Source organism: Leptonychotes weddellii, chromosome 9 (genome assembly GCF_054177405.1).
Source record: "Leptonychotes weddellii isolate Sample4059 chromosome 9, ASM5417740v2, whole genome shotgun sequence".
NCBI classification, from domain to species: domain Eukaryota; kingdom Metazoa; phylum Chordata; class Mammalia; order Carnivora; family Phocidae; genus Leptonychotes; species Leptonychotes weddellii.
In genome coordinates this window covers 123,893,181-123,907,867 of record NC_138377.1, presented here as the reverse complement: position 1 = coordinate 123,907,867, position 14,687 = coordinate 123,893,181, and the positions used below count along the sequence as shown (strand labels likewise).

General features: G+C 45.6%; 1 protein-coding gene across 1 annotated transcript in view; it reads right to left on the bottom strand.

Moving 5' to 3' along the window:
- Window positions 1–14,687, bottom strand: part of ADAMTSL3 (ADAMTS like 3) — a 235,757-nt gene that overhangs the window by 166,944 nt on the left and 54,126 nt on the right. The window contains exon 5 of the mRNA XM_081831893.1: window positions 12,738–12,864. Coding sequence (XP_081688019.1) covers window positions 12,738–12,864 — 127 coding nt within the window. The remainder of the gene's footprint in view (window positions 1–12,737; window positions 12,865–14,687) is intronic.

Genomic DNA, 14,687 nt, shown 5'->3' with positions numbered 1-14,687 from the left:
CTAGCATAGAATCAGTTTTTATAAATGGTCCATAGCTGCTTAAAAAGACAGTATATTCCCTCAAAATACAATGTTCAGTAATACCTGTTAATGTAACAATAATTATACTGTGCAGACCCTACATGTAATTTTTACTGACTTAAATGTATCAAAGTTTCTCACAGCAGTTTTACTTCTTGCCATTTCTTCTTATACTTTTTTCTTTATATATTTTGATGTAATGCAAATTTTTAAGGCTGATTTTTTCATCATCGATGGATATAAAATACTCATCTTTGTTTTTGGTGTTTTTTTCTTTTTGCCTGAAATTCTACTAGCTCTGATATAAATACTGTTATCATGCTTTGTCTGTCTTGTCTATTACAATGGGCCACTTTTAAATCCCAAATAGCCTCCTGGTCAATTCCCCTTCAGTCTGGAGCTACCCAGAGCTAGAGACCCTGATGGAGGGAGGAACCAGTTGTCAATATCATGAAAGCAGTGTGCTACTTGGGCTTCAGGACAGGCTAAGTATAGACCACTTAGTCTCCTACCGCAAGTTTGCAAAAGAGGCCACCAATCAGATCTGACTCTGAGGCTGCTTTAAGATATACTTTCTAATGGTGTAGACTCCAATGGCTGAGAACATAGCAACTGGAGGAAAGGCTACTTCTCTGTCCCATCCTACAATGTTGATGGCAACAGGTCCCTGTCCTTGAAAACAGATTTGGTGGTGATGGTGGTGGTGGGTATTGGTTCCAGCTGAACACTTTCAGTGTTTGAACTATTCCAAAACTTTTTAGTTGAAATTTGGGGTAAGAGATCTTTGATACTGCTATTCACTGGGCCATTTTCCAGGGACTTCTTCTTGTCACGTTAAATGTCATCTGCATTACTGTTACTCTACAAAATACCTGAAAAGGCAATATGGATGGGTGATTAAGATCATAGATGCTGGAGCCAGACAACCTGGCTTGGAATACCAGCAATGCCCCTTACAATTGCTGTGTGATCTTAGGCAAGTTTCTTACCTTCTCTGAGCCTCAGTTACATCTATAAAATGAAGATAATAGGTATACTTGTTTCGAGGGGATCTTGAGAGGGTTCAAATGAGGTAATATATGCACAGGGCTTAGACGGGAACTTAACCACCAGTAGGGCTGGGTTAGTGTAAGTTATTCAAACCTCACTGAGCACCTGCTATGCCCCCAAGAATGATGCCAGGTAACTTCAGGTAAATTACACCTCCTTTATTCTAATAAAAAACCCTTTCCTACAAGTAAGAAAACTGGATTTTTTCTTTTTCACATTTAAATGACTTTCCCAAGATCACAGAGTTCTAAGGCAGTAGAGTTGAGGCTAGAACCAAAAGCTACACTCTTAACCTTAACTTCTACTGTGAGACCGGATCATAATTGTGTAAACCCAAACTCACTCATCAGAAGAACGTTCATTACAGACTTCCATTTTATGGGTTTCACTTGTTTGATTTTGCAGTCATGGGGCTGACATAAGGATCCATTAAGTTTGCTTCCACGGACTTCCCTCCCACACATAAATGCTCAAATCCAGCTGTTCCATCATATTTTTTCTATGTCTCATTTCCTGCTGCAGATCATAGTTTTGCTAAGTAGCAAGATGTACAGGAAGTAAACTGTCCACACAATATTAACTAATCAATAAACATCAGTTTCAGCCCAGAAGGACTGTAATTTATATCAGATTGTTTATTTTCACTATAATGTCCAACTAGAACTACACCAACATAAATATATCCATTCCATGGTATTACAAGAAAAGAGAAGCTTTACTCTCCCTTTGACAGGCTCATTCCCACGCTCCCATTACTGGTTTTTGTTTTTCAATTTTTAAAATTTGGTCGGTTGGGTTTTTTTGCTGAATAAAACTTTCCGTCAAGCATTTTCCACATTACTTTCTTGACCCTGCATTTATTTTTCCTTTCTGTTCTTTAGGTGAAAACACACACACACACACACACACACACACACACTCCCTGCCCCCCACTCTCCATTCCCAAGGAACAAAGGAGTGTTTTTAAAAAGGAAGGAAGGTATCTCAATAAATACTAATGTGAACAATAATAACAACCTTATGGAAACATTGGAAAGAACACTGATTTTCCTTTAAAACGAGACAGTGGCTGTGAAAGCATTTTGTAAGCTGAGAAACAACAGTGTTTGTGAATGCGCTCATGTGCCCATCACTGCTCCGTGTCATTTACACTAGAAGGAGGTGGTCTGTGGGACACTGTGCAGAGTGGGGGCTGATGACTTTTCAAAGTTGGGTACTCAGTTTTGATCAAGTTCAGCTGTCGCTCTGTACATGGAGGAGGGGATTGTGGGAGGTGAAGGAAGGGAAAGTCAGTGTATGGAGACACCCGTCCCATAGCTGGAGGACTGTCCACGCTGCCTTTTGTAGCCAGAGATGGGACAAATGACACACGCCAATGAGCAAAGACAGGGAAAGTCAAACTCAGAAACTGACAACCACTTCTTAAAAGTAGAGAAAGGACATGCCAGGGATTTGATTTGGTGAGAGCAACCAGCTGCAAGCTGAAAACTGATTTCCATCACCTGCCCTGCTACGACATCTCACGGTCCTGCCCCGAGCTAATTCCACACTATATCATGGAAATCAATTATTGCTGAATCCGCATCTGAGCATCCCTGGCCATCGGCTCTTGGGTCTATTCAGAAGCATCTGTTCCCAACCTGGAGCTCTGTTTCTTTACTGGCCTAAAATGCCTTTACCTCAAAAGAGCATGGTAATAGGCAGGGTGCCTAAGAATGTACACTTCCATGCTCATTTCCAGGACTGGCTTTGAACAGCATGCAATAGGGGGGCTTTGTTACACACAAGCAGCAAGTGAGAACTTTCTGTCCAGATGTTCCCCAGCATTGTAGTGTAACTTGCTTCTCTGCCCTTTATACTGCATCTCCGAAATCAAGAGCCCGGTGAGGATTAAATGTCCATTGGCCTTCTGACTCTATAGTGGGAAGTAGGGGTTCAGAATATGTCACCCCAGATACGCCACTTTGGCATATTGATTATTTTGAATTAAAAGTACTTGAGAAATAGCAGGTGCAACAAGGACTCTCTGTCCCTCCTTTGTCCACTTGAAAGCAGAAGATAAGTCCCCATACTAGGGAGCGTAGAAGGCATCTTTATCACCAGACACAAGGAATTTAGAGCCGAGAAGGCTTCATGAACAAACCTTGTTACTACTTCACCATTTACCACCCACAGCCCAAACCCCTTGTCTTGTCAATTCTTCACAAATTTATCATTCCTTTGTTTAAAAGGTATAAAAGCTTCCTGGTTTGGCCACTTCTTTAAGTCTCATCTCTGGGGGGCTCCCATACATACGTACATCATTCAATTTATTTTCTCCTGTTAATCTTTTTCTTACTGGGGGCTGTCAGCCAAGAACCTAGAAAGGTAGAGGGAAAATGATCTTCCCTCCACTACAGGGCCATCAGAGGCTGAGAAGCAGAGGTATTCACCAAAGGCACATATCAGAGTCACCTGGAAAATTCGGTGACAGATTTACCCCCCAAAATTCTAGGGTAGGGCTTGAGGACTAGAACAGGGAACAAGCCCTCCAGGTGGTCCTGATGTGCATGCTGGATTCGGGACCACGGGGCCAGGCTCTGAGAGGGGGAACCATGGGCAGGTGGGTTGAGGTAGCCTTTGCACCACTTCTGGTTCCATTTTTTGCTTCCTTTGTTCTGACCCCATCTCTCTAGGCCTCTATGGACACTTCACCTCTTGCTCATCTTGGAAGACAGCTCAGGAGGGTGGTGCAGCACACGGACTCTGAAGTCAGATCAGCTCGAGCACTTACTTGCTGTAAGGCTTTGAACGATGCATTTCATTTCAGGGAGCCCCTTTGTCACTGTCCTGTTTGTCAAAGGGGAGGCTGTAATAGGACCTACTCTGTAGGGTTATGGTGAAGAGTAAATCACATCATACATAAAAGCACTCAGCGCAGTGCCTGGTACATATGCACAGAACCTAGGGATGCCACTGTTATTACCATCCTGATAATTATTATTGTTAAGAATCCCCAAGCTCTCATCTGGTTAGTAGATGTCAGGTCTCCTGGGTGACTCCAGGTGGGACAGGGCTTGGCTGCCAATAGACTGCTTCTGCTTTTAATTCACATGGGCATCTGGTCTAAGTGGGTTCTTCAGTCCTGTTCCAATCAAGCCAATACACCTTTACAGAGAACATACCAGGTGTCAGGTACTGGGCCAGGTGTGAAAGGCCCTTGATGAGCTCACATGCTCATGAGGGGGTCAGCACACAAACAAAACCCTCCCATGCAGGCAGTGATGGTAGCATGTAGAAGGTACCCAAGCAGTGGTTCATGGGAGATAAGAGGAGACTTCACACCAACTCACTTTTCTTGCATATAAAAAATTTCCCAGGCCCTTTAAGAATAAAGGTAAGCCACCTCTGTTGAGCATTTTCATTAAAGCATTAGAAAAGGTTTTCATATAAGATCCTGGTCTTATTTCTCTGACCTCCATTCAATCCCAAGATCTGTGTTTTTAAAAACAAGAAATAAATTGCAGATATACTTAATAAGCTTTCAGAGCTAGAAGAGGTTTTGGAAATCATCCATGCTAACACTTTTAGTATACAGATGAAAAAGCCAAGGCCCCTGTGATCCTGCCTAAGATCACAGATAGTTAGTGGCCAAGCTGAGGTTATTACCCCAGTCTCTGGCTTCCAGTGCAATTCTGTTGCACAACATGATTTAGTCCCAGTGAAACCATAATAGGAAGCAGAATCATCTCTAGCAAAGGCCTGTATTCATTCGTTCAGCATCTACTGAGCTCCTGTGACATGCTCTATAAAGGCCAAGCAGGAATTAAACAGAAAAGAGAAGAGTCAACTCTAGATTAGTAGATTGGGTGAAGAAAGCCTCCTTGAGGAGGTGACTCTTGAGCTCAAGGTGGAGAAAGACACAACCGTGTTTAAGAGTTGAGGGCAGTGTATGCCAGGTCTAGGGACTGGTCAGTGCAAAAGCGCATGGTGGGGGGTAAGGAGAAGGGCACTTGGCACTCTAGAATCTTCCAGATAGTAAGACTGGAGCCTAGTGCATGAGGGGCAAAATGGTGCACATGACATAACTAGAGCCAGCCATGTAAGACTTTGAAGGTCATGGAAAGGGTATGGATTTTAGCATAAGTATAAAGGCAATTCATGAAGAGGTTTTAAGCTGGGGAGTTAATGGTCAGTCTGGCTACTCTGTGAAAAACAGACTCCACGGCACTCCTTCTTAATGGAGCCAGCACGTCATTTTGCTCAAGTGTAAGCAAGCTAGGAAGAGAAGGAACACAGGGCCCTAGATATTCAGCATCAGGATCTTTCCTCTATGTTGTGCTCTCTCTCATTGAATTAAACAGGGGGAAATATCTCATTAAAATTAACAGGGTGTTGGACTTGAATATTCCTTGGCCACACAGACTTCTGGTACAGGAATATAATTGGTCAGAGATCTGCCCTCGAAGGATGAATGAGGAGGCAGAGAGAGATGATGTGAGCAGACAGCCTATGTAACCACATTACAGCTGATGCAGTCTTCCCTGTTACGGAATGAGTTCAGGGTACGGGCTATTTTTGGAAGTGACAGTCAAAGGAAAAATGGCCTGTGTATGAAGAGAAAATGTCATAATAATAACCCTCCAGGCCCAGGATTCTATTTCTGTCAGGAGTACTGAGCGAGGGATGTTTGGTAAGAGGGTGTGGTCATCTTAAAATGTCAAAGTCCAGTGAAATGCTGGGGTTCCGGGTCAGCCTTGGGCATCCCTGTATGAACAGGCTTAGTTGCTACCAGGTAAAAACACAAAAACAGCCCAGAGCAGAGCAGCTGAGCTTGTTTATTTGCCTTATGCATGTGCACCTTTATGTGGATAAGACCAAAATAGTGGGGGCACCTGGCTGGCTCAGTTGGTTAAGTGTCCAACTCTTGATCTCAGCTCAGGTTTTGATCTCAGGGTCGTAAGTTCAAGCCACACATTGGGCTCCACACTGGGTGTGGCATCTACTTAAAAATATGTATATAATGGACAAACCTGGAAACACAATAGAGTCCCTAAGTGCCAAATCAAGACTCCACATAGATGTGCTTGCTTCTTTGTTGCTGTGTTTAGAGTTTTCTCTCTTTAAAAATCGAGTGGCCCCACCCAAAGCTATTTATGCCATTGTTGGTTCAGTCTCTCCCCCTCTCCTGCAGAACAGGAAATTTGTGTGTTCTATCTGGATTAATTTCAGATTTTTCTCATAGCAAATGTTTGGCTCCCGGCACTAGGACCTTGAACCTGCCTGGCTGCCTGGTGGAAATGATATCCCAGGAGCAACCCTGAGCACTTTGTCCAGAGCAAGGCTGTGCCAATGGCGTCCCACGGCCGTGGCCTGCCTCAGCGTGAGCCCCAAGGAAGGCAGGAATGATTGCTTGCCAAGGTGAGGACGTAGGAGCTTCGTGGACTCTGCAGGCCCGGTGATGCGCACTCGGGGAGAGAGACATGGCTTGGTTTCCCACATTTCTTTCACACAAAGCATGATTATAGGGAAGTGCTTCCATATGGCCCACGGAAAATCCCAGCCAAGAACGGCTGTGGCGGGCCAGTTTTGGAGCAGTAACAGACATGAAGGGGCTGTACTGAAAATCCAGGACGAGAAGCAGCGTGTTTTCACGCAGGCAGGGATCTGCTAACGTTTGCCGGAGCCCAAGCACATACGTACGGTGCCTGGTGATGGGCCAGCAGCCCCGCTCTCACCAAGCCACCTCACCTGCCGGACACTGCCGTTGCCCTTTCTTTGTGGAAATTAATCAAAAAGATTAGATTTTTAGGGGTTTGTGACCTGGAATGTCCTGAACTGGCACAGGAGTCTGAGACGCCCTCAAAAAAATCAGAATGGCAAATTTGGGCCTTATGGGTACTATGCATTTCCAAGAAAATGGAGGGAAAATGCAAAACTTTCAATAGATTCTCAAAAGGATCTATAATCCCAAAAGTGAAAATCAATGCGTGTGTGAGAGAGAGACACACAGAGAGAATCTGATCTACCTTACCAGGAGCACGAAACTGTGAAATACAACCAGACCCCTTCCAGCCAACACGCCACCCCATCCGTCCCTTCCCATTTCGGGGCCTCCTCGGCACACTTCCCCAGAAAGACTGGTTTCTTGACCCAATTTCACTCGGCTTCTCCCCTGGTTCAATTAGAAGTATCTCCATTTCTAATCTCTGTTGGACCCTGACAAGATGATGTTTATTTCTGATGAGACTTCCAGGCTTTTGAAAGCCAACGCTAACTAGGCGCATCCCCAACACCCAAGCTGGTGATTACGTTCCCCTTTCTGGTCTTCTCGTCCAAAAGCCGACTTGAATTAACTCTTCACAGTCCAGCCTGGCTCTTCACGGTCTTCCCCGGAGCTGCATCTTCCCTCCACCGTTAGTTTCTCCCCTAATTTACTCTTCCTTGACACCTCTGACAAGGTTTTCCTCCACACCCATCAGCAGCTCTCTTAAAAACAAGACCCAGATTGACAGACTGTTGACTTAGACTTCTGTTTACAAATATCCACATTGACACTGAATGTACGTAAAAGGTGCGACATCCTTCGGTACCCAAAGGAGCCATATGTCTTATTAATCCTGACAACACCTCTACAAAGGCAGTACTATTGCTGATTCCAGCGTCAATGAGAAAACCAAAATACACACAGAAGTTAAAAAAAAAAAAAAAAAAAAAAGAACTTGCTCTGCTTACACAGTCGTAAGCAACAAACCCCGGATTTCAACCCTGGCCCCAGAGCCCAATTTCTTAGCCACTTCCCTATATCGCCTTTCATAATTGGTTATGAGAGATGTTCCTTAACATCTCTGGTCCTTAGTCTCCTCATCTCTCAAATGGGCTCGACAAGAGCAAAACTACAATGGAAGGGGGTTGGTGGAATTAAGTGATACTCTGTGCCTGAAGAGAACTCTGGGACTGGTAAAGCACTGTATCGATGTTAGTAATACCAGAGAGGGTGGAATGCTGTCTACTTGCTTCCCCAGCTCCTTAGAAGCCAGCACGTGCGTGCCACAGTTCTGGGTGAAGAGGCGGAACTCCCCGGGGAGGACTTCCCTTCCTGAATAAAGGGTAGAGCATTCAAGGAATGTCTTCTGCACCACCATCTTTATGGTCTGGGTGTGGACGGGTGCAAATGTTTAACAGGGACTTTGGGACTGCAGAGAGGAAAGCCATCTTCTAAGGATGATCAAGGAGAGAGAGAGGGGAGCCTGGGTCCTTAAAGACATAGCAGAACAGCTTCCCCAACCTTGACTGCCTCCTACAGACTGTCCTGCATTTGTAAGTTGAACTTTCCATGATTTGTACTGGAATGCATCCCTCACTGGTGCACCACTGCTTAAGGCCAGCTCCTTCATGAACGAATCTCTACGAATTCCTGGTTTCCAATCGCAGGTAGCCCTCACAGCGATTCCTCTACCTTTTTCCTGTCTTTGATGAATTCCTTCCCCTCCTTTCTTTGATGGGGACTCTTTGATGAGAGCTCTCACACTTACGCAGCTGACTCTTACCTCTTAATGGATAGTACAAAAAAAAAAGTCAATATGCTGGAACACTGCTCATCTCTCACGTGTTCTCCACGGTGCCTGTATAGTCATCCAGCTGCTGACATGGTGTGGGTGTGTAGCCTCCTTCTGTCCGGGCAAATCTTTCCCTCTACCTAGTCTCACCTTCTGCTCCCTCCTCAACCCACTGCAATCAGGCTTTGGCTTCAGCCTGAAATTCATGAAGACCACTCCTGTTAAGGTCACAGATGGGTCTTCAAATTGCCAAAGAGTACATTCTGGACTCTTATTCCAATCCGTATCACAGCAGCAGTTCGCATGGTTGACCATTACCCCCTTTTTGGAATTACTCATTCCTCTGGCTTCCATGACCCTGCTTTTGCTAAGTTCTGCGTTTACCTACTCTTTTCATTTCGTCTCATTCAGATTCCCTTAAATTTCTCCACTGACTAAATGCCTTGACTTTGGATGCTCCCCACGATGCAATTCTTGGCCTCCTGATATATTCTACACACTCTCTTTGGGTGGACCTACCTAACTTAGTTTACCACCAATAAGGGGATTTTGCCACCAGCCAAAAATGGACTGCCATATTTCAGATCCAACCTTCAACCAGAAACAAAATATAATCAACATCTGTTTGAAGGTATCAGAAAGGTACCGAGATATTTAATACTTACGGGGGCAAATTTCCCAAGAGAAGGAAAAATCCAAGGAGCTGAGCCCTGATCTTTGGTACGGGACCCCTCTTCGTGAACCCGTCACCCAAGGGAACAGCAAACATATCCACTCTGCCGCTCAAGTTGGAGTGCTCGCATCATCCTCTTTCTTGGCTCTTGTGGTCCTCATCCCAAGCATTATCAAACTCTGCAGTTCTACCCACTAGAGATCTCTCTGGTCTGTTCCTTCCTCTACCTCTCCCACCATGCCCCCTAGACTAGGGCCTCACGATTTCGAACACCTTTGAGTATTTTTTTAAAAAGCTTCCCCTTTGGACTCCTTGCCTCCAGGCTCATCTCACAGGGAGTCCAGCTTCCAACTGCCGCCAGAATTATTTTATTAAAACACAGATCGAACCATGTCAATCCTCTGCCTGGACTTGCGCGAGTGACTCCACTTAACATGATGTGTGCAGCACAACAATGAGGGCCTCCGTGGTTACCTCCAGAATGCCGTCTGTCTCATCCTCCACCCTGTCCAGGGTGGAAGAGGATTCAGGCCTGAATGACATATTAATAGTTTCTCAAGGATACCAGGACTTTCCTTTAGTGTCACACCATGAACTTCGTGTTTCCTCCACCTGGAAAACCCTCCCCACCCTCTACCCCTCCCATGGTGCTCTCCCCATTTGGAGAGAATAAGTAAAATCCCTATTTCATAAGTTACGTCAAGATAAATTCAAATGGGGGCGCCTGGGTGGCTCAGTCATTAAGCGTCTGCCTTCAGCTCAGGTCATGATCCCAGGGTCCTGGGATCAAGCCCTGCATCGGGCTCCCTGCTCGGCGGGAAGCCTGCTTCTCCCTCTCCCACTCCCCCTGTTTGTGTTCCCTCTCTAGCTGTGTCTCTGTCTGTCAAATAAATAAATATAATCTTTTAAAAAAGAAGATGATCTCAAATGAACAGATTTTAAAGGAGGAAAACAAAACCATAAAAGTGCTGGCAGAAAACACACAGGAATAATTTTTTCCCTTTCAGGCAGGGGGCCGCCAACTACAACCTGAGGGTCAAATTCAGCCTACTGCCTATTTTTGTAAATAAAGTCTGGGTTGTTTTTTGTTTTTTTTTTAATTTCTGTATGCCTTATATTTTTCCCCTCCATTACTACATTCTTTTGAGTTTATCTCACTTTTTATAAGCCTTTTGATTCCATTCTCATTTCTTTTTCTGTATATTTTGGATATATATTTATATACTTCTTTTAGATGTTTAGATATTGCTTATTTAAATACCATACAGATCACAGTTAATCTCTTGAATTTATAACAAGTCTAGTTTTTTTGTCAGAATTAAAATACATATATATATATATTTACTTTTAAAAAAATGGAAAAAGGAAAGCTTCAAAACCAGAGTGTGCTGTTTTGTTATGAATGTCTCATGTGCATTCTAAGTACTGAAAAGCAAGCCTTCTTCCCAAAGGACAATGTCACTCGGTAAGATGGACTGTAATTACAAAAAAAGGCTTTGAAACATAAAGGTGCTCGCGGCAACTAGTGGAGAGAGGAAGTCCTGGCGAGGACACAGAGCAGTGAGCAGGTGCTTGGGGAGGAAGGCTCCAGGAGGTGAAGGATGTGGCCCCAGGTCTGCGGTCGATGTCTAACTGACCACCTGGGCACCAAAGGGGGTTAGAACACCCAGGCAGGATTTGAGAAGAGGGCATCCCTGCAGCCTCCAGAAAAGCCACAGTTGTGGCTCCCGAGTGGGTGGGTGAGCCCCTCCAGACTCCAGCCAGGTCCCCTCGGGAGGATTTGCTTGCTGACACATAGTAAGAAGCCTCGGCTAACAGCACCCACGACAGGGGAGGTCCAGTATGACCAGCCACGCTTGCATGAGGTATTTTTGGAAGGGTCCTTGCTACCACTTTGAGGTTTGAGGTCCCTCAGATGCACACCACCCATGCAGCCCTGCTTCACAGCATCCCAGGCGTGGCCTTCGCCCTCCACGCTCTCACTTGCTTCTGCGTCAGCTTGCTCTGGCGGAACCTCTTCTCCCCTGGGATGCTCACTAAGGAAGTGATGACATAACAGACTCGCCCGTGGGTCACCAGCCGCACCTCCTTCAGTCAGTAACAGGTGACAGACGCCTCTCGACCTCTGGCCCCTTCCCATCACGGCTGCTCGCTGCCACGGTCGCCTTTGGGCCTTGGGGTACCTCTTGTCACCACTCCCCAGTTTCCGTGGCTGACGTCCACAGCAAGCCTAGCTTGAACGGATACAGTTGTACATAAAGTTTTATTAGAACACAGCGATGCCCATTGTTCTCAAGTCACCTGTAGGTGCCTTGGTGCAGCAAGAGCAGGGCGAATCGTTGAGACCGGAAATATATGTCCTGTAAAGCCCTAAAATACTTACTCTCTCGCCCTTTACCCAAAATGTTTACTGACCCCCAAATCAAAGGATTAAAAAAGGCAGATACTACTAAGAGAGAAAAATGAAAATTTCTGAGCATATGAAACTTAGAAACCAACAACCCTAAAAACACAAACAATATTGAAAGTCAAGTACCAAACGGAGATCCATGTTTAAAAGAGGTATCACCAAAAAATTGAAAAGTAAAAGTAAAATAAAATAGGTAAAACAGACAAAAGGTTAACACTCAGGATATAATAGAAGCTCGCAACGGTGGGGAAAAGAACAACGTCCACACAGAGAAACGAGTAAGTGACTTCAGTAGATGACCGAAAGATGAGAAGGTAGAGGCGGGCAAGAATTACATGACAAGATGTTCCACCTTGGGCGCCTGGGTGGCTCAGTTGGTTAAGCGACTGCCTTCAGCTCAGGTCATGATCCTGGAGTCCCGGGATCAAGTCCCGCATCGGGCTCCCTGCTCGGCAAGGAGTCTGCTTCTCCCTCTGACCCTCCCCCCTCTCATGTGCTCTCTCTCATTCTCTCTCTCTCTCAAATAAATAAAATCTTTAGGGCGCCTGGGTGGCTCAGTTGGTTAAGCGACTGCCTTCGGCTCAGGTCATGATCCTCGAGTCTGGGGATCGAGTCCCACATCGGGCTCCCTGCTCGGCAGGGAGTCTGCTTCTCCCTCTGACCCTCTTCCCTCTCGTGCTCTCTGTCTCTCATTCTCTCTCTCTCAAATAAAAAAAAAAAAAAAGATGTTCCACCTTGTTAGCAAGCAAGGGAGACAAATAAAAAGTTATGACTTCATGCTTTACCTTAAACAATGGCAAATATTTTTTAAAAACTCGTCATATGCTGCATCGGTCAGGATTCAAAGAAACAGGTCCTCTTGGAAAAAAAAACGGAACCAAAAATGTGACAGACACGCTTTGGAAGAAATCTGACTTTTGGAAAACCAGCCCACGGCGCTTCGCCACGAGAAAAGCTGAGCGTCGGGAAGCCGGTACTCCGGGCCCAGCGGGTCTGGAGCGCGGCCTGCTGGGAGGGGTCACATCGCAGTGGGGTTCAAACCTACTTTTCTCCGGAGAAACGTGCGACTTCGACTGTCCACGCACGAGCCTGCAGGTGGAACTATCACCAGCGCAGACGCCGCAGTTGTCCTCCCGGGCGCTGCTCCCCAGGTGCCGGTCACAGCCCACGACCTGCGGACAGAAGCAGGCGTCAGGAGCCGGGAAGGGCCCAGGCTGCAGGCTGCAGGGCCCTCGGGCAGCCCCCCACCCGCATCCCCCCGAGCGTGTGAGCCTTCTCCGATTCACCACGTGCCTCTCTTTCGTGGGGACGGAGTTTCACTCTATGAGTGACAGAAAGCCTCACGGTGCATGGCTGAGAGGACTCTCATCACGGCCCCAGGCTCCTTAAAACAGAGGAACTGAAGCTGTCCCTCCCTTTACATTTTTATTTCTGTTTTCATCTGTAGTCGTATATTTTTGTGTATATGAAATGAACAGAGCATTACGAATACTCTTTGCTCGGCCCCCTCGCTCCCCACGCCTCCTCTCTCCTCGGGCCCCTCTGCTGGAGTCGAGGAATATCCTGGGCCACGGTTTTACCTTCAACATTTTTCCCTCTGTTTGTATCTCAATCTCCACATACCTGTATCTCAAAATCTCTATAGATCCATATCTCATATTCTGTATCTTTATATGTCCTTCTGTCTATCATTATTTATGCATATACCTATGTGTGTCTTCCTCTGTCATGAGATCTACATATGTACCTTTATAAACCATTTCTTTTTTTAAATTTTTTAAATTTAAATACAACTTAGTTAACATTTAGTTTATTATTAGTTTCAGGGGTAGAATATAGTGATTCATCAGTTGCATATGACACCCAGTGCTCATCACATCACGTGCCCTCCTTAATGCCCATCACCCGTTACCCCATCCCCCCACCTCCTCCCCTCCAGCAACCCTCAGTTTGTTTCCTAGAGTTAAGAGTCTTGGGGTGCCTGAGCGGCTCAGTCGTTAAGCGTCTGCCTTCAGCTCAGGTAGCTGAAGGTCATGATCCCAGGGTCCTGGGATCGAGCCCCACATCGGGCTCCCTGCTCAGCGGGAAGCCTGCTTCTCCCTCTCCCAATCCCCCTGCTTGTGTTCCTTCTCTCGCTGTGTCTCTCTCTGTCATAAATAAATAAAATCTTTAAAAAAAAAAAAAAGAGTCTCTTATGGTTTGCCTCCCTCTCTGTTTTCATCTTATTTTTCTTTGCCTTCCCCTATGTTCATCTGTTTTGTTTCTTAAATTCCACGTATGAGTGAAATCATATGGTATTTGTCTTTCTCTGACTTATTTCGCTTCACATAATACACTCTAGTTCATCCACATTGTTGCAAATGGCAAGATTTCATTCTTTTTGATGGCTGAGTAATATTCCTGTGTGTGTGTATGTGTGTGTGTGTGTTGCCTCTTCTTCATCCATTCATCTGTCAATGGACATCTGGGCTCTTTGTAAACCATTTCTTAAATGCGGAGAGGAATGAATGGGAGAGATGTCTCATAGCACACGCCTACACTGCTACCTTTCAGTCCTTTGTGAGTTATTATTTTTGTGAATTACCTGTGTGTGCATACGTGTGTGCGTCTTTACCAGATTGTGAGCTTCCGTCTATGAGGACAAGGGCTAGGCACATTTCTTTTTACTGTACAAATACGTCTTCTATATAATGTGTGCCCACTCATATTAACTGGTGAGAGAGTTCATCTCTACCTCCCTGTATCACTCAACTTTATTGCATTTCTATACCTGGTGTTTAAGTGCGGGCACTCTGGAGGCAAGCAGCCTCTCTGCTTGGCCCCTCCAATGCTTTCAAGATGGCGGATGGCCAACAGTTCAAACTCTCAGAGATCCATCTTCCTCAAGACTAACACACCGATAATAATACATACTTCAGGGGCGCCTGGGTGGCTCAGTTGGTTGGGCGACTGCCTTCGGCTCAGGTCATGATCCTGGAGTCCCAGGATCGAGTCC